We start from the raw sequence: 24,940 nt of genomic DNA, 5'->3' as shown, positions 1-24,940 counted from the left end.
CTCATTTTCCAAAAGAAAAAAAATTCTATTTTCTCTTAGGAAAAAGGCATACGCGATGACGCATAAAAGATGGAAGTCCGTCCAGTCCGGTCTAGAGATGCACTGGCATACACATAAAAGAAGCGAACGTCTACTTTCCAGCAATCTACGGTTGGTGGTACCTTTTTCAACTCTTCCATTGTTGTGCGTACCACTAACAACCGATAAGGCAGACACAAAAAACGCTTTCCAAGTTTGAAGAAAGTGCAAGCACCCGTCCCGAGGAAGTCGATCATGAAGTTAGGGTTTTCTTGCCGGCACCAGTCTGTGAGTCTTCTCTAGGTTTTTATTTTTATTGGTATTGCACGTTGATCACGAGTTTTTGGTTTGTTTGGTGGCTACCAAATCGCTGGGAAAGAAATGAAATCAGTGTTTGAATTCTTCACTGGGCTTAATGTAACCTGTTTAAATTTTTTGGGACCTTTTACATTTCCATGGTTTGCCTTTTCTTCTAAAAGGGAAAAAAAGAACAGAAAATTAACTGCGTTGAAGTTAATTGAACTATTTCTGTCGAGTGGAGTTTTTCAAGTTCTGGAAACCTAATAGCACGTTGAAAGTTAAAAATAAAAAATAAAAATTGCTTTTGTCTCTTTCCTCTTTTTTCCAACAGTTTCGCTTAGCTATCAAACACCGAAAAAAAATACTATCGAACTGCTAGAGTTTTATGGCTGAATTTCTTTTCTTTCAGTGTAATAGCTTATTTGTTTTTTTCTTTCTTGGTTTCGGTTCAGTTCTCATATAATTTTTTGTAAGGGTTTTAGGTTATGGTCATAGATTTTGTGAATTTAAAAGTTGTTTTGAATTGTGCTGCATCATTTATCTTATCAAAAGATCGGTGATGTTATTTTTATTATTATCTGTACTTCCGTTGATTTTAACTTCATTTGGTTGCTTGGAAACGAGGGAATATGTAATGCCCCAATGGAAGGCCCAAACCACATAGCTTATACTCTAAAAAGACTAGTCAGTGATACAATTGGAGCTCCATTGGAACTTTATAAAGAGCAAGAACTTCTCCTTCCCAAGCAATGTGGGATCCCATACACCACCTGCCCTTAATCTTATCATATAGGGGTATCACAGAATATAATTAAGTTTAGAGTTAAGAATCTTGGGGGATTCATTGCTGGAAAGTCATGTTCTCTAAGGGCGCTTTTATGGCCCTGTGGTTGGACTGACAAGTATGAAAATCAAATAATATAGGATATTGCTTGTAGAACTCCATTTCTGTTTTTTCCCCAGTTTTCTTTTAGGTCAAAAGGAGGGTTTTCTTGCTGGAGATGTTGTGGTATGGCAAGTGTAATACAGTGATGCTTATAGAACTTCTTACATTGTACAGGTTTTGTGAGAGCTGCTTGCAATGATGTCAAGACCCATGTTGCTTGTTTTTCTGTTGCTTATACTTATCATCACTTCTCAGTTTGAGTGGAAGCAACAACTTGTCTTTGACCTTGACTCAACTCCCAGCATCTCACCGAAGCACCCCCAAATTTCAAAGAGGGAAGAAGCTGTAAAGGAGAAGGTAAGAAGCCTCTCGTATCTTTTGGTTATTGGGCGAAGATGTTGGTTGTGTGAAAACCTTTTTCTTTGTCTCAAAGATATATCACAGTCAGTTATGATGCTTTTAATATTCAGTAATCTGCATATGATCATTAGTGTGTTGATTGTTCTTGGACCTGCAAACTTCTTTTGTGAATTTGGTCCCTTAGTTAAAGTTGCAGAGCCTGAATCTCCTAACTTAGTTAAGGTTATAAATTGTCTTTTAAGATGTAATCTCTGATTGCAGATGCCGGCATCGATAATGAATGCATTTATCAAAAAAAAAGATGTAATCTCTGATTGCTGTTTTTTATTTTACAGGGTTAAACTTAATTTTTTGCATGAGTTCATTATTTTGAGAAACCAAGCCTAGATTGCTTAGGATTTATTGCCGGTATTCAGAATAGAATTAAGTTATGATGTTGACCTTGCAATTCTTCTTTTCAGTCAAGACAATGATGCAGTCAGGCCTTAAGGTGTGAAAAAATTTCTTTGGTGTTTTTTATATCGTTGTGGGAAACATCATACAAAATATCCTATGGCTAGAATGTGTGTGCATAACTGGAAGGAAGTTGCCTTTTTGTGCATGAACATGAATGTTATCTTTAATGGGGGCACAAAAGGGATATAACATTAACAATCTTTCCCTGCAATTATCTCTACATTATCCTTAGCTCTTTGATTTTTCCATTTAATGCAATTAAAAAATGATTTACACCCCCTCTCAAATATATATGTATATATATGTCTTGTGCTTGTAGTTGTATTCCCTACATTAACTTGTGAACCACTATTGTATGTGTAACTTGTAAGCAAAATGGAGAGATTTTCAATTGTTTGTTCACTGCTCAATTACTATGGAGCTACCTGCCTGTCTTTGTGGTTTATGCTATGGTATGGGTTGTTGGTGTATTAAACCCACTTCATTCAGGAATAGGGCATGGAGTGTGGTTCCAGGCTCTTATGAGGACTGTGTGGTGGGAACGAAATAATGGACTTTTGCAGGGACACAGCCCTTCTATTGATATAATCAAGTGTTGTATTGTATAATTGCCTCAGTGGTTTTTGAGGTCTTTAATTGCTCATACCGACTTGGATTGCCCAATTTGTTTTATCATTTTATCTATTGCTGACATAATTTGAAGAGCTGCAGTCAGCATGGATGTATGTGCATTTTTTACATATTCTCCGGTGAGGTTGAAACTCTCTCTCTCTCTAGAAACTCTCTCTAGAAACTCTCTCTCTCGCTAGAAATTCTTTCAATCATGCGAGTTTGATTAAGTATTTAGATTCATGGGTTTCTCAAAGACTTTAGTGATAGAACAGAAATCTTTTGTGGTGTCGAGGGAAGGTCGATGGGTTGTAGTCACGGAAAAAGGATGGAAGTTGGTAAAGACGATGAGGCTAGAGCTAACCACTGCTAGGTGGTTCTCCAAAGCTCTGGACGACTGTGTAAAAGAAAGGAAGACGGAGTTCTATGCAGGCCATAGAGTGGGTGACAGGGGATTCATAGCACAGAGGTGCTCAAATTTGCAGGGGGTCTTCATGGCGTTGGTAGAGTATTATGGGGGTGGACGTAGGAACTGCATTTTTATCCCTGAAGATTTTGAAGGTTTGGGTTGGAGAAAAATGGTGGAGACATTGAAAGAGATGGAGCAAGATGGTGGTCTCACACGGGCGACACCAGCAGCAACGTTATCGGAGCATCCACAGTGGCCCTCACGGTCATACAAGGAGGCTTTGCAGCAAAAGAATGGTAAGGTCCTGTCGCTTCAACAGGCCGGGCCAGATGACAGAGTAGCAGGTGGTAGGCAGCTAGGGAGGAAGACCATTTCGGAAGATTTGCAGGGACGTGATGGGGGTGAAAAGGAAACTGTTGGCTTAAATAAAGAAACTTATCTTCGGGTAATGACCGACATGCAGATTCAGTTGGAAGATCTCCAACTTAAATTAAAATGTTTAAAGAAACTAGTTGAGGACGGGTCAGATGGAGGGGACCTGGGTGTAGGGTAGGCTCAGAAGATGGGCTCTGGAAGGGAGTGGGGGCCCTGTGTTCTTCGAAGGACAAACAGCCCGTAGTGGAAGGATTTAATCCGGCTGTTTTAAATAGAAGGGCACCTAACGGGTTAAATGGGCAGGCCTCTAAAAGCTTAAGTAACGGGCCCAGCCCGGGTAACGGGCCTAGCCCAAGCGAAGCCCAGAGGCCTTTGCCTAACGCAAAGCTCTGGAGGCCCCGAGAGCAGGTCACGGACGCGGTGGACTCGAGGCCACCTGTGCCGGCGAAGGGACAGACGGCGACGGCGAAGGGACAGACGGCGTCGGAGAAGGGACAGACGTCGACGGCGAAGGGACAGACGTCGGAAAACACCGTAGTCGACCCCAGAGAACTTCCTGGACTGGATCCGACGCGTTTTTCGGGGGGGATTGTTCATGTAACTCCGGCGACGGTGGAATCTCTGAAGGTGAAACAGAAAACGCCGGTGATGATGGAGCAACAATTATTACCGCCACGAGAGGAGGTCTGTGCAGTACGAGAACATCTGTCCATGTTTTTCCCCGAGATCTGTACACAGAAGTTGCCGACTCCATCAACGGAAACCAAAGCTGACCAGAAAGAGTTACCTGTCACGGTGGAGCATTTGGATCTTATTGAGGAAAATGGAGTTGAGCAGAACATGGAGCTTGTGGAAGACAGCAGCGTGAGCTTTCATCAAAGCAACTTAGCGGAGAATACTGACATCTCGGTGGTACCAGAGTCTCAAGAGATAAATAAAATGAACTCTGTGGTTGAATGGGAAGGCTACAACTCGTTGGATGACGAAATTGAGAATGGGGACAGAACTCCATTCCCATTGAATTGTGAGTTACCTGGTGATTTTGATACATCAACTTGGGTGTTCAATAAGGTAAAAGATATTCAACATGTGGTGGGATTGAAGTGTGTAGGATATGAAGAACAATTTTTAGCACTCCTTACGGCTATTGAGGCGGGGCACATGATTGATAAAAAGATGGGATCTAAGAAACAGAGGGAACTCAAGAGACTTAATTGGTCCTTAAATGAAGGCAGTTCAAGTCGGGATAGATCTAAAGGGAAGGGCACCGTGGTTTCTTTATGAAGCCTAAAATTGTCTTGGAATGTGCGTGGGCTAAATGAGTTTAATAAGCGCCAGCGCATAAAATATTTGCTTCGGGAATGGAGGGCAGACATCGTTTGTTTTCAAGAAACAAAACTGAAATTGGTGAACCGAAAAATTGTGAGAAGTGTGTGGAGCTGTTCGTATGTAGACTGGGTGTATTTGGCTTCAAATGGGGCCTCTGGCGGTATTCTTGTGATGTGGGATAAAAGAGTGATGGAAAAAATGGAGGAATATATAGGAGATTACACAGTGGCTTGTTCGTTTAAGATGGTGGAAGATAACTTTATGTGGGCTTTTGCAGGTATCTATGGACCAAATGTTGTTAATATCAGAAAACATTTATGGGATGAACTTGTTGGATTACACACTTGGTGGGACCTCCCATGGTGCATTGGTGGTGATTTCAACATTATAAGATTCCCTAGTGAAAGATCTGGAGATAACCGTCTTCGCTCAGCTATGTCAGAGTTCTCAGATTGCATTTTTGACTTGAACTTGATAGATCTTCCACTTACAGGAGGCCTTTTTACCTGGTCCAATAGCCAAACGTGGTCTCGCTTAGACCGTTTCCTCATTTCGCCGGAGTGGGAAAGTAAGTTTCCAGAGGTGTGCCAGAAGAGATTGCCACGAGTGGGGTCCGATCACTTCCCCATTTTACTAGATGGAGGAGGCATTCAAGGCGGTCGGCGTTATTTCAAATTTGAAAATATGTGGCTTAAGAGTGAGGGTTTTGTGGAAAGGGTAAGGCTTTGGTGGACATCATATCAAGTTTTTGGTAGTCCCTCTCACATACTTGCAGGTAAACTAAAAGCTTTAAAGACTGACTTAAAGCTTTGGAATTCTCATACCTTCGGAGACTTGGGGGAACAAAAGAAAACCATGCTGGAGGAACTACAGAGTATAGAGAGGTTCATGGAAGTTAGAGATCTTACCCCAGAGGAGATTTCGCGCAAGGCAGAGTTGAACTCAGAAATAGAGAAAGTATTATCTCTGGAAGAAATTTCTTGGCGTCAGAAGTCAAGAGCATTGTGGCTGAAAGAAGGGGACCGAAGCACAAAATTTTTCCATAGAGTGGCCAACTCTCATAGGAGAAACAACACTATTGAGATGCTGCAGATTAATGATAGAGAATGTACGGAGGCTCCAGTGATTAAGGAACATGTGGTAAGTTTCTATGAACAACTTTTTACAGAAAAGGAGAGATGGAGGCCAAATTTGGATGGACTCAGTTTTGATTCTATTGAGCCACAAACTGCGTCATGGTTGGAAAGAGCTTTTGAGGAAACTGAGGTAATTGAAGTGATCAGAAGAATGACAAAAGATAAAGCACCAGGACCAGATGGTTTCTCAATAGGATTCTTTCAAACTTGCTGGGAGGTTGTGAAAGAGGATATTATGAATGTGTTCCAAGAATTATATGTGGGAGGAAAATTCCAGAAAAGTTTGAATGCTACTTTCATTGCCTTAATCCCGAAGAAGACAGGGGCATCGGAGGTGAAAGACTTTAGACCCATTAGCCTCATAAATGGGGTTTACAAAATCATCTCAAAGGTGCTTGCAAACAGGTTAGGGGTGACCTTGGCTAAAATAATCTCAAAACCACAAAATGCTTTTGTAAGGGGCCGTCAAATTCTAGATTCTGTCTTAATAGCCAATGAATGCCTGGATAGTAGATTAAAATCTGGATGTGCAGGGATCATTTGCAAGTTAGATATGGAGAAGGCATATGACCATGTAAATTGGGATTTCCTCCTTTATTTATTGAAGAGATGTGGTTTTGGAGAGAAATGGTGTATGTGGATCAGATGGTGTATCTCAACGGCCAGATTTTCAGTTCTGATCAATGGCAACCCAGAAGGTTTCTTTAATAGTTCCCGGGGACTAAGACAGGGAGATCCGTTGTCACCACTTCTCTTTGTTATCATCATGGAAGCACTGAGCAGGATGTTAACGGCCCTAGTTAACAATGGTCTTATGGCAAGTTTTTCACTGGGGGATTTAAATAGGGGCACTGTTTCAATTTCACACTTGCTTTTCGCCGATGATACTTTAATTTTCTGCGAGGCAGAGCAGGACCAACTTAGTTCTCTGAAGGCGCTCCTTCTGTGCTTTGAGGCAGTATCAGGGCTGAGAGTGAACTTTGATAAGTCAGAGATGGTACCGGTTGGTAGTTTAAGTAATACTCGGCAGTTAGCGGGCATACTTGGGTGCAAAGTGGCTTCTTTCCCAATGACTTATCTGGGCTTACCGTTGGGGGCTGCTTCAAGAGCCTTAACGATTTGGGACACAGTTATTGAGAAGATAGAACGAAGATTGGCAGGATGGAAAAGATTATATTTGTCAAAAGGAGGGAGAGTGACCCTTATCAAAAGCACTCTTTCTAACTTACCAACTTATTTTTTATCTCTATTTCCTATCCCAGCAGGTGTGGCGGCGCGGCTTGAAAAACTATACCGAGACTTTCTATGGAGTGGGATGGGGGAAGAATTTAAGTTCCATCTAGTCGGTTGGGACAAGGTGTGTAGACCAATTCATTCAGGTGGACTAGGGATAAAGAACTTGAGATTGTTTAATCAAGCTCTCTTGGGAAAATGGTTATGGAGATACAATGTGGAACCGGACGCTCTTTGGAAACTAGTAGTTGATTGTAAATATGGTCGGTCTTGGGGAGGTTGGTGTACTAGAGAGGGCAATGGGCCGATCGGTGTGGGGATTTGGAGGCATATAAGACGAGGATGGAGGGCTTTTGCTAACTGTACTAGTTTGGTGGTGGGGGAAGGAACGCGTATAAAATTTTGGAAGGATGTTTGGTGTGGGGAGGTGGCACTAAAGGATTCTTTTCCTTTAGCTTTTCGAGTGGCAAGTGACCAAGAAGCAGCGGTGGTGGATCTCATGACCCTCTCAGGAGATCAAGTTCAATGGAATGTGACCTTTACTAGAGCAGCGCAAGATTGGGAAATAGACAATTTTGAGGCCTTTTTTCGTTTGCTATACTCCAAGAAACCGAATGGACTGCAAGTCGACAAATTGTGGTGGATACCAGCGGGTAAGGGTATTTTTTCAGTTCGCTCATTTTATAAGGCCCTTACAGCTTCACCGAATCCTCAATTCCCATGGAAAAGACTGTGGAGGAACAAGGCGCCTCCCAAAGCACTGTTTTTCACATGGACAGCAGCCCTGGGTAAAATTTTGACCACTGATAACTTGAGGAAGCGAAGGATAATCATTTTAGATTGGTGTTGTATGTGTAAGAAAGCCGGTGAGACAGTGGACCATCTCTTATTACACTGTGAGACAGCCAGGTCTCTGTGGTGCGAAATTTTCAGTCGTGTAGGGTTAAGTTGGGTGATGCCGGCTTCAGTGGTTGGGCTTTTGGCGAGTTGGGTGATGCCGGGAGGTACTTCACAAATCAAAGATATTTGGAAGATGGTCCCTATCTGCATTATGTGGTGCTTATGGCGAGAGCGTAACGAGAGGACCTTCGAAGAGAAGGAGCGCACACTAGGGGAGCTGTGTCTGTTTTTTTTCAGTACTTTGTTTCAATGGGCCATTGCCATAGATTTCAATGGCCTAAATGTACATGATTTCCTTTTGTCCTACTTAGCGAACTAGATAGGTGTTATCTCTTGTATACCTCCTTGTGTACTTGGGCTATGCCTATTCTTATTAATACTATCGTTTACTTATCAAAAAAAAAAAATATTCGTTTCATAAATATGTCTAAGTTGCTGATGTCTGAATATAATAAGTTATACATTTTTCCTCTGTAATTTTGAAAATGAACACTTAAAGAGCCCACCCAATATTGGAGACATTTGATGTCCTGCACAAAGAAGAAGTTTAAGGCCCTTCTTTAATAATCTGTGGTTCTCTTGGGGGTCCTAGAAGGAATGGATTTAGAATGATACACATTGTTTTTGTTAGAAAGATGGTAGGAAAACGTCTACATAAAGAATTCTAAAAAACCACAGATTATCTGAGATATTTAGGCTATGTTTGGTAAGTTACATTTTTGGTAGTTTTTGAGCATTCTTCAAAAACTTTTTGAGATGTATTTTGTACTGAGTTTTGTGAAGTGGGTAGGTAGAATAAAAAACTGTTTGGATAAAGTGTTTTTTAGTTATAGTTTGTATTCTGTCTGTTAAAGTATATGTCTAGGATTGAAAGGTTGTTTGGATAAAAAATTTTGCAAGATTTTTTATTTTTTATTTTTTTTTTATGCTATAGAAACTTAGGCAAATGTTTAAATAATTTTTTTAAGTAGATTTTTTGTTCTCTTTTAAAATATGTTTGAATTAAAGTTGAATGAATTTTAAAAATATAATTTTGACAATATTTGGATTAGAAAAAAACCAAACATTTTTATAGAATTCCCTCAAAACTACCCTTTGCTGATAAGGTGGTGCTTCAAAGGACGTAATCAGTGAATTCAGGTTTAGCCACCATGTTGTGTTCTACATCTGCCTTTAATTCTCCTTCTTTATTGAGAAAATGGGTCTTGGGACACAGTGAGCCCAATTTCTCATTGGCTTTGATAAAACGTGGAAAGGAAAATTAACACTAGATGTTTGTGAAAAGTTCATCCAGAACTTTGCTTCAGAATATTCTTTGTATTTCAGAGGGTGATTTTCTACATTTTGCATCATACACGAGCTCAGCTTTTATAGACCTTTTTAGATAACAGAATTGCAGCCTAACACCATACATTTGTTGACACCTAGCTAGCCTAGTCACCCTTTCGATTACAACAAGATTCTCCAGAATTATTCTCCACACTTCTAGTAGGTTCCTTGATAGCAGGCAATTCTTCTGCCTTAACAGGCTTCCTGTTACTATTTCCCTGTTTACATTTCTGCTTTGATATTATTTTTGCATTTTACTTGTCAAAAAAGAAATTGGGTCTTGGAAAAAGTAGTTGACCTTATGTATTTGAGCAGTGTATGAGTTATTCAAAGCACAAGTGAATCATTGAATCTTTTGTTAGCCTTGATCATTTAGTGTTGGTAGCCAACATGATGTCATGCTAAACCTACCAGCTTAGCTTAGGAAAACATTTCAGTGGTGAATAAGCTGCCTGTTTAAGGGGCTAAAAGTTGTATGTAATTTGGAAGACTTCTATATTTTGATAGCTAAGTTTTACAGAATTTTTTTATCCTCCATCTATGGTATTGCTTGAGTATGCAAGAGTGTATCTTGAAAGCAGTCATGGATATGACTGAGGTTAAATTACTGATAAAAAAGAAGAAGGTATGACTGAGGTTAATTCCTCAGATTGCCAGAATTTTGACCCTCATAGCCTTTTGTTATTTGGCCTGAAATGAGCTGCTGCCCTTTTGGAATGGTAAAAGATAACTTTTAAGACTCCACAATCCAAAGTTCTAAACTTTTAGGGGTATATTTGGTTTAACAAAAATTTTCAAGAGATTTTTAAAGTCAAGCCAAACATCTTTAAATCTCAAAAAAATTATATTTTAACTTTTCATTCAATCATTACCCAAACACAAATAATAAAACTAACTCCAAAATAAAAATACTCTCAAAGAATGTATTTATTAAACAACTTCTCAACTCTACCTATCCACTTTCACAAACACCAATACAAAAATTGTGGAATGGTTGGTCGATATTAACCGGAGGGTCCTTTCCGGTCATTCTAGAGGAAATAATACTCACTGGTGGTTGGGGTATGCACTTGAGAGGATTTGGTGGGAGGTCTATACAAATTGTGTTTTGTTTGAAAATAATATTGTGGTATTGTTCTTGTATATGTCCCGTTTACCTGGGCTATGCCTAGTTCTCATTAATAAAATCCTTATCTACCAATCAAAAACAACATTGTGGTGACTGTACAGCCCAAATAGTTATGGCAAAGCTTAAGGTACTGCAATACCAAAACCAATATTGTGGTGACTACACATGACCATGTGTAGTGTGTTTATTATGATACATAGTTGTGAGGTTCATGGGGTCTTTAGTATGCAGATTTGCCTGGTTTGGATGGCAAAAGCCTCACATCTCATTTCATCCCATCTTATCTCAATATCCAAACACCACAAATACAAACACTTTTTATTTTCAAATCTTCAACATTTTCATCTAATTATTATCTAATCATTACAACTTTCCCAAACTTCCAAGCAAAACACAAAAAACATTCAACTTTTCCAAATTCCAAAACAAAAATAATATAAAAAATTATATTCTAACAATATTTTAACTTTATAATACTTTTATTCAACTTTTTCTCTCTTCTTTCCCAAAACTCCCATAAAACATCTCAATTCAAACCATTTCAGTACTATTCACAAATCATCTCATCTCATCTCACTATCCAAACGAGACCTTAAATTTGATGGTCTCACCTTTGACTAGTGATGAGCCAATTTTCTCCAATCAACTCATTCAGGCATTTGGTATTGTGTAATGGATTTATGACCAACAGTTGGTAATTTAGGTATGCCAAAGTAATTTGGTTCTGTTTTATAATGGCATTGGTTTGGCTCCTTGGGGCATGTTTGGATAAGAAAAATTTTCTGTTGCTGAGAAAATTTTTTAAGATGCTTCTTTTGTTTGAGCTTGTCAAAGTGGTTGGGTCCACTGAGAATATGTTTGGGAGAACATTTCTCATGAGACTTGCGACTTTTTTGGGCTTTTTTGTAATTTTCCTTCATTTTATGTTTTTTAATATAAACAAATCCTGATGATTAGCTGATTCTTTTTTTTTTTTTTTTTTTCGGGAGATGAAACATTATTTTTGGGTTTAAAACACACTTAGATTGAAAGTCGAATTTTTTCTAGGAAACTGAAAATCCTTTTACTGCCTGAACCTAGATTAATGTTTCAGATAGGCATGCTTCTATGACCTATCTCATTAAACAAAAAACAGAATACTTTTGTCAATATCATGACTGCTAACATGTATTTCATTGAATTAGTTACCAAATTATGATTTATTTTCTTTTGATTTAGTGGGATATTTCTTATGATCATCAATGTTGAAGTTTATTTCTGTGACTTTTTCTATTTTATGAGCAACAGCTAGGTCTTATTGATCCTATACTGACAAAGGCTTTGGTTGGAAACTGTTAAAAGTCTAACAAAGACTAGCTGTATAGAGTGGGTACTTTAATCATCACAGTTGTTTTACATGAACAACTGCGGTAATAGTGGTGCTAACTTATATATATATATGAGCTTTTCTAATTCGCATGTGAATATGGCAACCTTTTTCTGCTCCATGTTATGTTACAATAAAAGTTATTTTATTATGAAGAGTAGAAACCTACTGTTGGCTGGGAAGATACTGACTTTGTGCTAAAACAGCTTATGAGTTGTGAAATTTGATATATTTTCCAGCAATATGCTTGGTTAGGTGGTTCTTGGGGTGGGGGGAGATTGGGAACGTGCTATTGGTAGGGGGTGCCTAACACAGATAATTTGTTTGTATTGAAGATTTTTCTTCAGATTTTTAAATCATAACAATGCTTTTCAGGTTTTGTTAAAGATATGGAGAGCATAAAAATTATGTTTGAATTGAGAAAATCTTTTAAATATGTTTCTATTTGAGTTTGTAAAAGTAGTGAAACGGACTGAAAAAAATGTCTGGAAAGAAAATTTTGTGAGATGTATTATTTAAAAATCTTGTGAGAGCTATTTTGATTTATGTTTTTGTCATGGAGATCAAGGAAAATTATTAGTAGGAATTTTTTCAGGGATGACTTTTTTTGGACGTGCAAAAGATGTTTTGGTTGTATTTGAAAAAAAAAAAAATCTGATTTTTTTTTGTCCAGATATGGTCTAATATTGATGTTGGTGGTTTAATGTATCTCATTTAGTTACTTGTCAAAAAAATGTATCTTGGTAATGTGTTTACAATTTTCTTAATCCTTTTCAAGCCTGCAATTGCAGTGTGCTACTGTGGCTTGTCAATCATGTAGTGTTTGTAGCTTTATTGAATTCATTTCCGATTTATTTTTCACTTGGTGGTGCAGATAATTTTATCACAAGAACAGAAAATTCAGAGACTCAATGAACTTGTACGGAGTCTCAGAAAACAATTGCAGCAGTGCAGAAACAATAATGAGACTTCAGATCGCAATTTAAGCCCTTTAACTGAGCATGTTATCCGGCTTGAACGACAGCAGATCCTGGAAAACTGAAATGAGTATGGGACCAGGCAAGTTCTTATCAATATTTACTGTTTTCCCATGTTGTATGACCTCTGTTTCTTCACCCAGCTTTCCATTTGTTTTTCCTTTTGGACATTAGCTTCCCATCTTCTTGTTTAAATGATCATATGATGCACAATGTCAAAAGCCCCACCCACTATTCCCCATCTGTTGAAACTGATAGGAAGAGGCCATTTATATTTCACTTTTCATCTGCATTACATTAATTAATCTCATTGTAGCTAATATAAATAGGAACTCAATTAAATTGAAATCACATGACAAAATTTTCTGTTGCTGCAATATGATACCTATGAAGCAAGTCTAGGGCATGAGAAGTGTGGCTTTATTAGGTAGTTTTGGAGTGCAAACGAGGATGTCATATCATTGGATGTCATATCGTTAAATATTTATATGTTACAAATTCTTTTAATGAAATAATACCCTCTAATAGGATGAGTCTTGCGTGTTCTTATTCCGGAATTTTTTAATAATTACTTGGGAGTCCATTTCGTGGTTATTTTCCAACCATAATATTCGAGGGATTTTTTTCCCGCATACCTAAGCCAAAAAAGTTTCAATTATGTTTTACCGATGAGACACTCCCAAGTTGGCTTTTGCATGGTGATTTGTCTGTTGGTGAATGGTGGCTTGGGGGTGAGAGATTTGAATCTTTTTAATAAGGCATTATTGGGGAAGTGCTTGTGGAGTTATCATGAGGAAGGAGATGCTTTATGGAGAGAAGTGATTGACCGGAAATATGGGTGAGAGTGGGGGAGATGGTGTTCTAAGGAGGGTAGGGGGTCCTATGGTGTTTGCTTTTTGGGAATTTATTAGAAAGGGGTGAACATTTTTGAAAAACATATCAAGTTTGAAATTGGAATCAGTGATAGAATGTGGTTCTGGTTTGATGAGTGGTGCTGTGGGAGACCTCTTAATGCTGTTTTTCCTGTTGTTTTCAGTTTGGTTGGTAATCAGCAGTTGCTGTTTCAAAGGTGTTGTGTCGTGTGGATGGGGCTGTACATTGGAATGTTATTTTCACTAGAAATGCACAGGATTGGGAACTTGATGAGATTGCAGGTTTTTTGAGTTTTTTGTATTCTGTAAAGATAGGTGCAAATGGTAGAGATCGGTTGCCGTGGAAACATTCGGGGTGCAATAAATTTTCTGTTAAGTCATTTTATAAGGTGTTGTCTGCTCAACAACATGTTTTATTTTCCGTGGAAGAGCATTTGGAAGGTTTGTATGCCGTCTAAAGTTGCTTTTTTTACTTGGACTGCTGCTCTAGGGAAGATCTTGACGATTGATAATCTGAGAAAGTGTGATATGATTATTATGGAATGGTGCTTACAAATGATGGTGAATCGATTGATCGTCTTTTTTTTCATTGTGAGGTGGCTAGGGAGTTATGGATTGGTATTCTTGATAGAGCTGGGCTGAGTTGGGTTATGCCTAAGAGGGTGGTGGAGGTTATAGCCTGCTGGAACAGAAATCATAAGAGGGTAATGCCTAAGAGGGTAATGCCCAAGCTACTCCCATTCTGTTAAAAAAATAGTTCCATATCTCACTTGCGAACTTGCAATGTAGGAGTAAGTGGTCCACTGTCTCTCCATTGTTTCTACACAAACAGCACCAATCCACAATTATCAGGCCACGTCTTCTAAGATTGTCAGTGGTCAAAATCTTCCCTAATGCTGCTGTCCAAACAAAGAGGGCAGCCTTGGTGGGTGCTTTACTTCTCCATATATTCTTCCACGGAAACTTGGGCCTTTGTTGCATGGTATTGGCTTCGTAAAAAGAGCGTACCGAGAATTTTCCCTTTCTATTCGGACTCCAAAACATCACATCTTCAGTTGTGGCAGCAATGGGCACACTGTACAGTAGATTCATAAATTCCAGCAAGTCATTGACTTCCCAATCGTTTGCATCCCTGGTAAGGCTAATATTCCATTCCTGTGTGTCTTGATTGATCACCCTCAAATCAGCCACCACCGCTTCTTTTTCCCGTGCAATAGCGAAGATTGTGGGATAGGCATCTTTTAGGACCAAATCACCCACCCACCTATCCATCCAAAAACTGATCCTTCTACTATCTCCCAAACATAACCAGGTATTACGAGAAAAGGAATCCCACCCCTTCCTTATATACTTCCAAAGCCCCACCCCGTAATTCCCCCTTCCCTCTCTTGAACACCAACCCCCACACTCACTGCCATACTTTATATCAATCACTCCTTTCCATAATGCTTCCCTCTCAAAGTTATACCGCCACAACCATTTACCCAATAATGCCGTATTAAAAGCCCTTATGTCCCGAACCCCCAACCCACCATCTCTCAATGGAGTACATATCCTATCCCATCCCACCAAGTGATACTTAAACTCTTCTCCTATCCCACCCCATAGGAAATCTCGCTAAAGTTTCTCCAATCTCTGCTCTATGCTAGCTGGGAGTGGGAATAAGGATAGAAAGTATGTAGGAAGGTTAGATAGAGTACTTTTGATCAAAGTTATTCGCCCCCCTTTTGATAAGTATATCTTTTTCCATCCAGCCAGTCTACGTTCAAATTTTTCCAGCACCCCCTCCCAAACAGACCTTGCTTTGAACGAAGCCCCCAGTGGAAGGCCCAGATATTTCAAAGGCAAGGAAGAGACCACACAACCCAAGATATTGGCTAACCCCCTGATATTATTTACTTCCCCCACCGCAACCATCTCCGTTTTAGCGAGATTGATCTTCAACCCGGACACGGCTTCATAGCAAAGCAAAATAGCCTTCAAAGACTCTATATGACCTGCCTCTGCCTCGCAAAATAATAAAGTATCATCTGCAAACAAAAGGTGAGAAATAATGATGGAGTCATGATTGCCCCCCACGTTAAAACCTGAGAAAAAACCACCCCCTACTGCCGCTGACACCATTCTACTTAATGCCTCCATCGTCAGAACAAATAAGAGGGGAGATAGAGGATCTCGTTGCCGCAGCCCCCGATTAAAGAAACACACTGGGTCCCCGTTAATCAAAACCAAGAATCGCACCGTTGATACACAGTGCCTTATCCACCGCCTCCATCTTGCCCCAAAACCATATCTATCCAACAAATAAATCAAGAAATCCCAATTCACATGGTCGTACGCCTTCTCCATATCAAGTTTACACAAAATACCTGGGATTCCAGATCTGATTCTACTATCCAAACATTCATTTGCTATAAGAACCGAGTCTAGAATTTGCCTCCCCTTCACAAAGGCATTTTGAGATTTAGAAATGATCTTTTCCATTACTGTGCTCATTCTATTAGCAAGAACCTTTGAGAGTATTTTATACACACTGCCCACAAGACTTATTGGTCTGAAATCAGGGACCTCCATTGCCCCAGCCTTCTTAGGGACTAAAGCAATAAAAGTTGCATTTAAGCTTTTTTCAAACTTGCCATGCGTAAAAAATTCCTGAAAAACCAGCAATACTTCTTCTCTCACCACCTCCCAACAAGATTGAAAAAAAGCCATAGTAAAACCATCCGGCCCTGGTTCTTTATCCTTATTCATTTTCTTAATTACTTGGTGTATCTCTTCCTCTTCAAACGGTCTCTCCAACCAAGTTCTACTAGTTTGATCTATGGTCTCAAAAGCTAAACCATCTAGAGTCAGCCTGCATTCATGCGGTTCCGCTAGCAACTGTTGAAAATGACCCACCACATGTTAGCTATCAATTGGATTCGGCTTGGAGGATGATACCATTGTATTTATTGTGGTGTATGGACAGAAAGGAACGACAGATGTTTTAACAACAGGGAAAGAGCAGCGGGGGATATCTGGAATTTCTTCATGTCTTCTCTTTTTCAGTGGTTTTCTGCCATTGTATTAAAAGGAGAGTGTTCATGAGTTTTTGTTTTCTTTTCAGCCTTCTAGAATGTAATTAAGTGTCTCATCTTGTATATTTCCTGTGTACATGGGCTCTGCCTAGTTTCATTCGTTTCAATAAAGTTTATTACTTAAAAAAAAAAAAAAAAAAAAAAAAAAAAAGAAAAAAAAACCCGACAAGACACTCCAAAAAAAAACAAAAACAAAAACGAAAACGAAAACCTGTGCTCTTTTGGGTTAATGGAAATTGCTCTCATCTAATTTTATCTGAGAATCCCTTTGGATTGCTTAAAAAAAATTCCCACAAAACTGCCACATTCAATCAACCCAGTAAGCATAGTGTGTTTGTGGGAGATTTTTTTTAATGTCAAAATATATGTTTGCTAGAATTTTTTTAAATTACTTATTTGTAACTAGTGATTGAACCCTTGAACTTAATCTCCAAAGGATTTACTATTAATTGGCTGGGGCTGAAAATTTTACTTTCCATGGCCACTTTGAGACAATTCTGAAGTTCTATGCAACTAATAACATTACGTTAAAAAAAAAAAACGCAACAACAGTTTTGTTCTGGAGGCAATGTTCTTTTTCCTTTCTCATATATTTTTCTCTTCACACTTTAAGTCCCTTTTGTTTTGAAAATATATATATATATATATATATTTCAGCAATTTATTTTACAGGGGCATAAAAATAGTTTTCTTATTTTGGCTCTTATTGAAAATACATTTTTGAAATCACTTCCTATTGTTTGGTGGAGGATAATGCGATTTTTCCTAATAAATATCCTAGACGAATTTTCATAATTATAAATAAAATGATATAAAAATTTTGCAATCTCACCTGATTTTAGGTGATAGTCTTGAATCCTTAAAGGACAACTTGCATATTGTTACGGGTGCCTTGGGGGAAGCTGTGAGGAAGAAGATGTTAATAACTGTTTTAACAGAAAGAATGGTGTTAATAAAACGATCTGTTTTGAGGCTTAATAAGGGAGGTGTCGTTTAGTGTTTAGTGGGCTGCGTTTGGTGTTAATGAAACGGGGAGTTTAACTTCCCATGTGTTTAGTTGGCGTTTTATTCCTTGTAACCTGCGTTTTGTGCAGAACCAAATACTGATTCAGTGCTTCACGACTGCAGTATATAAGCAGTAGTAAGCTAGTAGTTTGCATCTTGGATTTTTCAGTGAAGTAAATTTCTCGGAGGTTGGGAATCCCTCGAAGATTCTCTGCATGATTCAACATTGAATCTTGCTTATCAATTCTTGAGTTTTCTGTGTGTGTGTGATTGATTCTTGATAGTTCCCTGCGTGTGTCTGTATAGTGCTGAAGGTTCTTGCAAGAACCTTACAAGTGGTATCAGCAGTGGGCGATCCTTGGAGAAGAGATTCTGATGGCAGAAGGTACACGTGCAGCGATGAAAGAAGTATCTCAGAAGCAACAAGATTTGTTTCAGAAGCAATTGGAAGGACATCACCAGGCAATTGCTGCTATAACAGAAAGGTTAGATCAGTTTTCGAATGTTTTGAGTTCCTTGGTTGAATCTATAAATGTAAATTCGTTTAGAGACAGAGAGGTATCTGGTGAGCCTAGGAATCATGAGGATAGGGCTGTGTTTCAGAGAAGTATTAGGTTGGAATTTCCACAATTCAGTGGAAATGATCCTTCGGGGTGGGTCTTTAAAGCCAATCAGTACTTTGATTGCTTTCAAATACCTTTCCATCAAAAGTTGATGATGGCCTCGCACCATATGCAAGGAGAGGCATTGGTGTGGTATCAAAATGCATTGGATTCAGGGCAGTTTAATTCATGGGAATCATTAGTGGTTGCTTTGCAAGGGAGATTCGGACCATCAATGTTTGATGATCCAATGGAAGCTTTAACCAGGTTGAGACAAACTACTTCTATTAGTTTGTATACTTCACAATTTGAATCTTTATCAAATAGGCTGAAAGGTTTATCCGAGAGGCATAAGATGAGTTGTTTCATCAGTGGCTTGAGAGATGAGATTAGAATACCTGTTAAAATGTTCAATCCTCTGAATCTTGGGGCTGCCTTTGGCTTAGCAAAATTGCAAGAAGAATATGTCTTAGCTTCAAGAAGGTCTTGGAGGCAGTATGGTCAGTACTCAGAAAAGCATTCTGGTGATAACACAGGTTCTCTTGAGTTGCTGAATAAGGCTTCAAAGGGTATGTTTCCTTTAAGAAAGGTTAATGCCTCTCTAATGGATGAAAAAAGGAAGAAGGGATTGTGCTTTCACTGTGATGAGAAGTGGAATCCAGGTCATGTGTGCAAGAAACCTAAGGTGTATTTCTTACATGGAGAAGATGCTGAAGACCAGGAGGTTATTGACAGTGTGACAGAAGTTGAACCCCAACTGATGCAAGAATCCACAGAGTTAGTGAGGAAGGAATCCGAGGTACTTGAGGTTTCTATTCATGCTATCTCTGGATGTGTAAATAGTAATGCAATGAGGTTGCTAGGCAAGATTGGTTCTTTTTCTTGTGAAATCTTGGTGGATTCAGGAAGTACTCACAACTTCTTGGATCCTTTGGTGATAAAGGCAACTAAAATGAAGGTGATTGATGATGGGGGGCTTCAAGTTAAAGTGGCTAATGGGACTACCATAGTTAGTCAAGGTACATGTAAGGAGATGATAAGCATTCAAGGAACTAAGTTTTTGGTCCCTTTCCATGTTCTAACGCTTGGGGGTTGTGACATTGTTTTGGGAGTCCAATGGCTCAAAACATTGGGTCCTATTCAGTGGGATTTTACAAGAATGTCAATGCAATTTCAGATTGGTGCTAAGCAGCTGCTATTGCAAGGGTTATCTGACAAGGTGCATGTAGAAGCTGGAGTTCATATGATGAAATCTTCTTTCATTGGCCAACAAGGGTGGTTCCTGCAACTTGTAGCACTACAGAAGGATAAAGAGAATGTGCAGCATTTACCTGAAGTTGAAGAAGTTTTGCAACAGTTTCAATCTGTTTTTGCAGAACCAGTGGGGTTGCCACCACCTCGAGTTTTTGATCATCAAATTGTCTTGAAGGAGGGAGTTGCTCCAATTTCTGTAAGACCTTATAGATACCCCCACTATCAAAAAACAGAAATTGAAAAGATTGTTCAAGATTTGTTGAGTAATGGTGTGATTAGACCAAGTCAAAGTCCATTTTCTTCACCTGTCCTTCTTGTAAAGAAAGCTGATGGCACATGGAGGATGTGCATGGACTATAGAGCTCTAAATCAGGAAACTGTCAAGGACAAATTTCCAATTCCTGTGATTGATGAGCTCCTTGATGAGTTGTATGGAGCAAGGTATTTTTCTAAACTTGATTTGAGGTCAGGTTATCATCAAATCAGAGTAAAGGAAGAAGACATTCCTAAAACAGCATTTAGAACTCATGAGGGCCATTATGAGTTCTTAGTAATGCCTTTTGGGCTTACTAATGCACCTGCCACTTTTCAAGGTTTAATGAATCATGTTTTTAAACCTTTTCTTCGAAAGTTTGTATTGGTTTTTTTCGATGATATCTTGGTTTACAGTCAAGATTTGGAACAACACTTAGTGCATCTAAAAACAGTCTTATCTGTTTTACAGCAACATTCTTTGTTTGCTAAAAAGTCTAAATGTAGATTTGGTGTCATGGAAGTTGATTATTTAGGCCATATTATATCTGGAGAAGGGGTGAAAGCTGATCCTTCTAAGATTTCAGCAATGATAGAGTGGCCTCTTCCTAAAACAGTCAAGGCTTTAAGAGGATTTCTTGGCTTAACTGGCTATTATAGGAAGTTTATCAAGAACTATGGTTCAATTGCTGCCCCATTGACCATCTTATTAAAAAAGAATTCTTTTTCTTGGTCTGAAGAAGCTGAAAAAGCTTTTTTACAACTCAAGAATGCCATGGCTCAGCCTCCTGTTTTGAGGTTACCAGACTTTTGCCATGAATTTACAATTGAATGTGATGCTTCAGGAGTTGGGTTGGGGGCTGTGTTGATGCAGAAAAATCAGCCTATAGCTTTTTTCAGTAAGGCTCTTAAGGGTAAAGCATTACTCTTATCAACTTATGAGAAAGAATTTCTGGCACTTGTAAGTGCAGTGGGGAAGTGGAGACCATACTTGTTGGGTCAGCCATTTAAAATCAAAACTGACCAACAAGCCTTAAAGCATTTGTTGGAACAGAAAGTGGCTACAGAAGCACAGCATAAATGGATGTCCAAGCTTATGGGTTATGACTTTAAAGTAGAGTACAAAAGGGGGAGGGACAACAAAGTAGCTGATGCACTTTCAAGAAAGATGGAAGAGGATTCAGCTACGTTGGCCATGATATCATTTCCAAATCCTTTATGGATAGATGAACTTAAAGAGAGCTATAAGGAGTCTTCTGAGTTCATTCATTTACTTGATGAACTACAAAAGGGTGGACAGGTTCATAAGGATTTCTCTGTGCAACAAGGCTTGATTTTAAGGAAGAGGAAACTGGCTATAGTTCCTGGATCCTTGTTTCAGAAGAAAGTATTGCAGCATGTGCATTACAGTCCAGAAGCAGGTCACCGTGGGTATCATAAAACATTGCAAAAGGCCAAGCTTGACTTTTATTGGCCTGGTATGAGAAAGGATATCAGAAGAGTAGTGAAAGAATGTCAAGTCTGTCAGGTTAATAAATCTGAAAATGTGCTGCCGGCAGGTTTTCTTCAGCCTTTACCTATTCCTCAGAGTCCTTGGTTAGATATTTCTATGGACTTCATTGATGGGCTTCCTAGTTCAAATGGTATGACAGTCATCCTAACTGTGGTGGATAGATTGACTAAGTTTGGTCATTTCTTTCCTATGTCTCATCCATATACAGCAGCTACAGTGGCTGAAGTATTTTTTTCGGGAGTCTTCAAACTTCATGGTCTGCCTAGGACCATTGTTTCAGATCGTGATGTGGTCTTTACAAGCAGGTTTTGGCAAGAGCTTTTTAAAATGCAAGGTACCATCTTGAATATGAGCTCAGCTTACCATCCTCAATCTGATGGTCAAGCTGAGGCATTAAACAAAGCTGTAGAAGCTTATCTAAGAGCATATACTGGTTCTAAACCAAGAAGCTTGAGTACTTGGTTGCCTATGGCTGAGTGGCATTATAACACAACTGTGCATTCTTCCACAAGAATCTCTCCATTTCAGGCCTTATATGGGCTGCCACCACCAAGGTTACTCTCTTATGTGGCAGGCACTACTGCCAATGCTGCAGTTGATCAACACTTGAAGTCTAGAGAACAGATTTTGTCTTTTTTAAAAGAGAATTTACAGAAGGCACAAGAGAGGATGAAGTTCTTTGCTGATAGAAAGAGGTCAGAGAGGAGTTTTGAGCAAGGAGATTGGGTTTTTCTTAGACTACAACCCTATAGACAGAAATCAGTAGCTATGAGGCATAACATGAAGCTTGCCCCTCGCTTCTATGGTCCTTTTCAGGTGATTCAAAAGATTGGTTCAGTGGCTTACAAGTTGAACTTGCCTCCTACATCGAAAATCCATCCAGTTTTTCATGTGTCTTGCCTCAAGAAAAAGTTAGGAGACCAGATTTCTCCCTTGTCCACTCTTCCCCCAGTTGATGATGAAGGGAGTGTTCAGCCTGAGCCTGAAATGATTTTAGAAAGGAGGATGAAGAAGTTGGGCAACCGTGCTGTTACTGAGGTATTGGTAAAGTGGCTAGGAGCTGCAGTTGAGGATAATTCTTGGGAATACTTATACAAACTGAGATCCATGTACCCTCATTTAGTGGGCACTGTCTTGTGATTGTTACGGGTGCCTTGGGGGCAAGGCCTTGAAGAAGGGGAGATTGTTACGGGTGCCTTGGGGGAAGCTGTGAGGAAGAAGATGTTAATAACTGTTTTAACAGAAAGAATGGTGTTAATAAAACGATCTGTTTTGAGGCTTAATAAGGGAGGTGTCGTTTAGTGTTTAGTGGGCTGCGTTTGGTGTTAATGAAACGGGGAGTTTAACTTCCCATGTGTTTAGTTGGCGTTTTATTCCTTGTAACCTGCGTTTTGTGCAGAACCAAATACTGATTCAGTGCTTCACGACTGCAGTATATAAGCAGTAGTAAGCTAGTAGTTTGCATCTTGGATTTTTCAGTGAAGTAAATTTCTCGGAGGTTGGGAATCCCTCGAAGATTCTCTGCATGATTCAACATTGAATCTTGCTTATCAATTCTTGAGTTTTCTGTGTGTGTGTGATTGATTCTTGATAGTTCCCTGCGTGTGTCTGTATAGTGCTGAAGGTTCTTGCAAGAACCTTACACACATATATATATATATATATGATTTATACACATATTGGCCTTCTCACCACCACCATAATTGTTGTGGAACATTTAAGTGTCGCCAAGTCCCTGGGCTCTTTTGCTCCCACTCGTGCCCGTCTCCCCCATAATTGCTGATGCCACACTTGTGACTTTCAATTTATGTCTCCCCCATAATTGCTGATGCCACACTTGTGACTTTCAATTTATGTCTGCTCCATGATTTTCTTTCTCCTTTGTCTCAATTTCATTCAATTGTTCTTCCTTGTGAGTTGAAATTTTGTGTTCGAAAATGCCATTTCACTGCCATAAGACCTGTTGGTTTTCATTGCCTAGGTTTTGGTCCATTATGCCCATTTTCGGCAGTGCCTAAAACAAGTGATTTTATTTAGTGATTCAACTTGGGATTTTGGATTTTGTTATTGATTCAGCTTGTTAGTAGTTTTAAGAGCAGTGACGGAAATCTTTGTGAGTGATGATTCAACTTATTTCATTATCATGTATACATTGCTTACTGATTCAACTTCAATCTTCATGATTTTCATGTATTGTTGGCTAGTCATTTATTCAGCTTGTGAGTAGTTAAGAAGCACCCATCGAAATACTAAAATGTTATGAGTTAGTTAATCAGCTTGTATACGTACTGATGAAGTGCCATAAAATGTTTTATACAGAGGTGTTAGTGAATATATACCCAAGTGTTGATGAAATGTGAAATGTGATTTGTTAGTAGTTCAGCTTTAGAATCAACTAATGTGTGGTTTGCCATTTCATTTGAACAGGCAAAGTAGCTAAGTTTTCATCCATTACGTTATTGTGGCATTCCATCCAAACTGAGAACATCTAGCAAGGCAAGAAGTTTCGGTAGATGGTTTTATAGTTCACATTACAAGATGAATCATCTTTTTCTTTTTCTTTTTTTAATGTTGTTTACTGTAACATTGGCTGTGTATCAAAATTTATTCAGCAGTTCGATATCAATCAACAGAAACTACAGCTTTCTTTCATACCTACCATGTCTTAGGCAGTCTTGTTCAACACAAATCTAATGAATTAAATTCAGTTCCACTCTTCGTTACAAGATCAATAAACAGTGCAGATTTTCTTTTTTAATGAGTTTGATCTCAAAATGGAACAAAGTGTTTGTTGTAAAAGGACCATTGGAGCTAGCGCAATGAAGGATGAAAGAAGAATGCAAGCGAAATTCCGAAAGTATAATACACCTTTGAGAGACAAAGGGTACGTATGGTAAATGAGATGAGATGAAAAATTTTGCAAATCCAAATCTTCCTTACAAAATCCATGCATCAAAACGCCCCAGTCAGGATTGAATTTTAGTCCTGTATTAGAGGACTTGAGCAACGATCATCCTCGATCTAATCTCTAAGATTAGTTAAGAGTTGGTGAAATCGTACTGTTTGTATTAATTAGAGAGGCTGTAGTTCCAGTATCTCCTTAATATGAGAAATTAAAGTCAGTTGTTATACGCATTAGATTCTCAATGCACCTCATATGCTTGCGTGGTTGCCTTCACCTCATTTCATGTATATCTTCAAATTCTCTAGGGATTAGGCTGAAAAGTCAATGACTTAGGAAACTTGCAGTGTCTCCATCATAATATTTCATCAGCAACGATAATACCTGCCACCTAGACACCTACCTAACCATCTTACATTATAGACGTAAGAATCATAACTGCCCACATTTACCTGCTAATTTATTACCCTTTTTCACTCTTTAGGTCCTCGTTATAGCACATCTAATTCATTTATAATTTCTATAAATGAAAGCCCACAAATGGCAAGAAAATGTAGATGGTCATGTTAAATTCCATGAGAAAGATGGTTTGTGAATAGTAATGAACTAGTTTGAGTTAAGTATTTATTAGGTTAGGAGAAAGAAGAGAGG

At 38.8% G+C, this 24,940-nt stretch overlaps 1 protein-coding gene across 2 annotated transcripts; it reads left to right on the top strand.

Moving 5' to 3' along the window:
* The first annotated feature begins 58 nt into the window (after positions 1–58).
* On the top strand, positions 59–24,145 carry LOC122293359. Of its 2 annotated transcripts, XR_006237250.1 has the most exons (5): positions 59–306; positions 1,379–1,561; positions 12,710–12,894; positions 18,073–18,251; positions 23,815–24,145. XR_006237250.1 is itself a non-coding variant. In XM_043101918.1 (4 exons), exons 2-3 carry the CDS (start codon positions 1,400–1,402, stop codon positions 12,875–12,877), a joined length of 330 nt encoding a protein of 109 aa, XP_042957852.1. In that variant the 5' UTR covers positions 63–306; positions 1,379–1,399; the 3' UTR covers positions 12,878–12,894; positions 23,815–24,145. The 2 variants fall into 2 exon arrangements, 1 of the variants encoding a protein (XP_042957852.1); XM_043101918.1 differs by lacking the exon at positions 18,073–18,251 and having other exon boundaries at positions 63–306.
* Positions 24,146–24,940: the final 795 nt, after the last annotated feature.

Source organism: Carya illinoinensis, chromosome 14 (assembly GCF_018687715.1).
Source record: "Carya illinoinensis cultivar Pawnee chromosome 14, C.illinoinensisPawnee_v1, whole genome shotgun sequence".
Taxonomy (NCBI): domain Eukaryota; kingdom Viridiplantae; phylum Streptophyta; class Magnoliopsida; order Fagales; family Juglandaceae; genus Carya; species Carya illinoinensis.
Note: the sequence above shows the minus strand (reverse complement) of the source record. Positions and strands in the feature narration are given on the sequence as shown.

Bases quoted from the DNA above. Each gene is read 5' to 3' on its own strand.
- LOC122293359 (XM_043101918.1), top strand. From the start codon at position 1,400: ATGATGTCAAGACCCATGTTGCTTGTTTTTCTGTTGCTTATACTTATC. The intron at 1,562-12,709 runs GTAAGAAGCCTC...TTGGTGGTGCAG, and splicing joins AAGAAGCTGTAAAGGAGAAG to ATAATTTTATCACAAGAACA.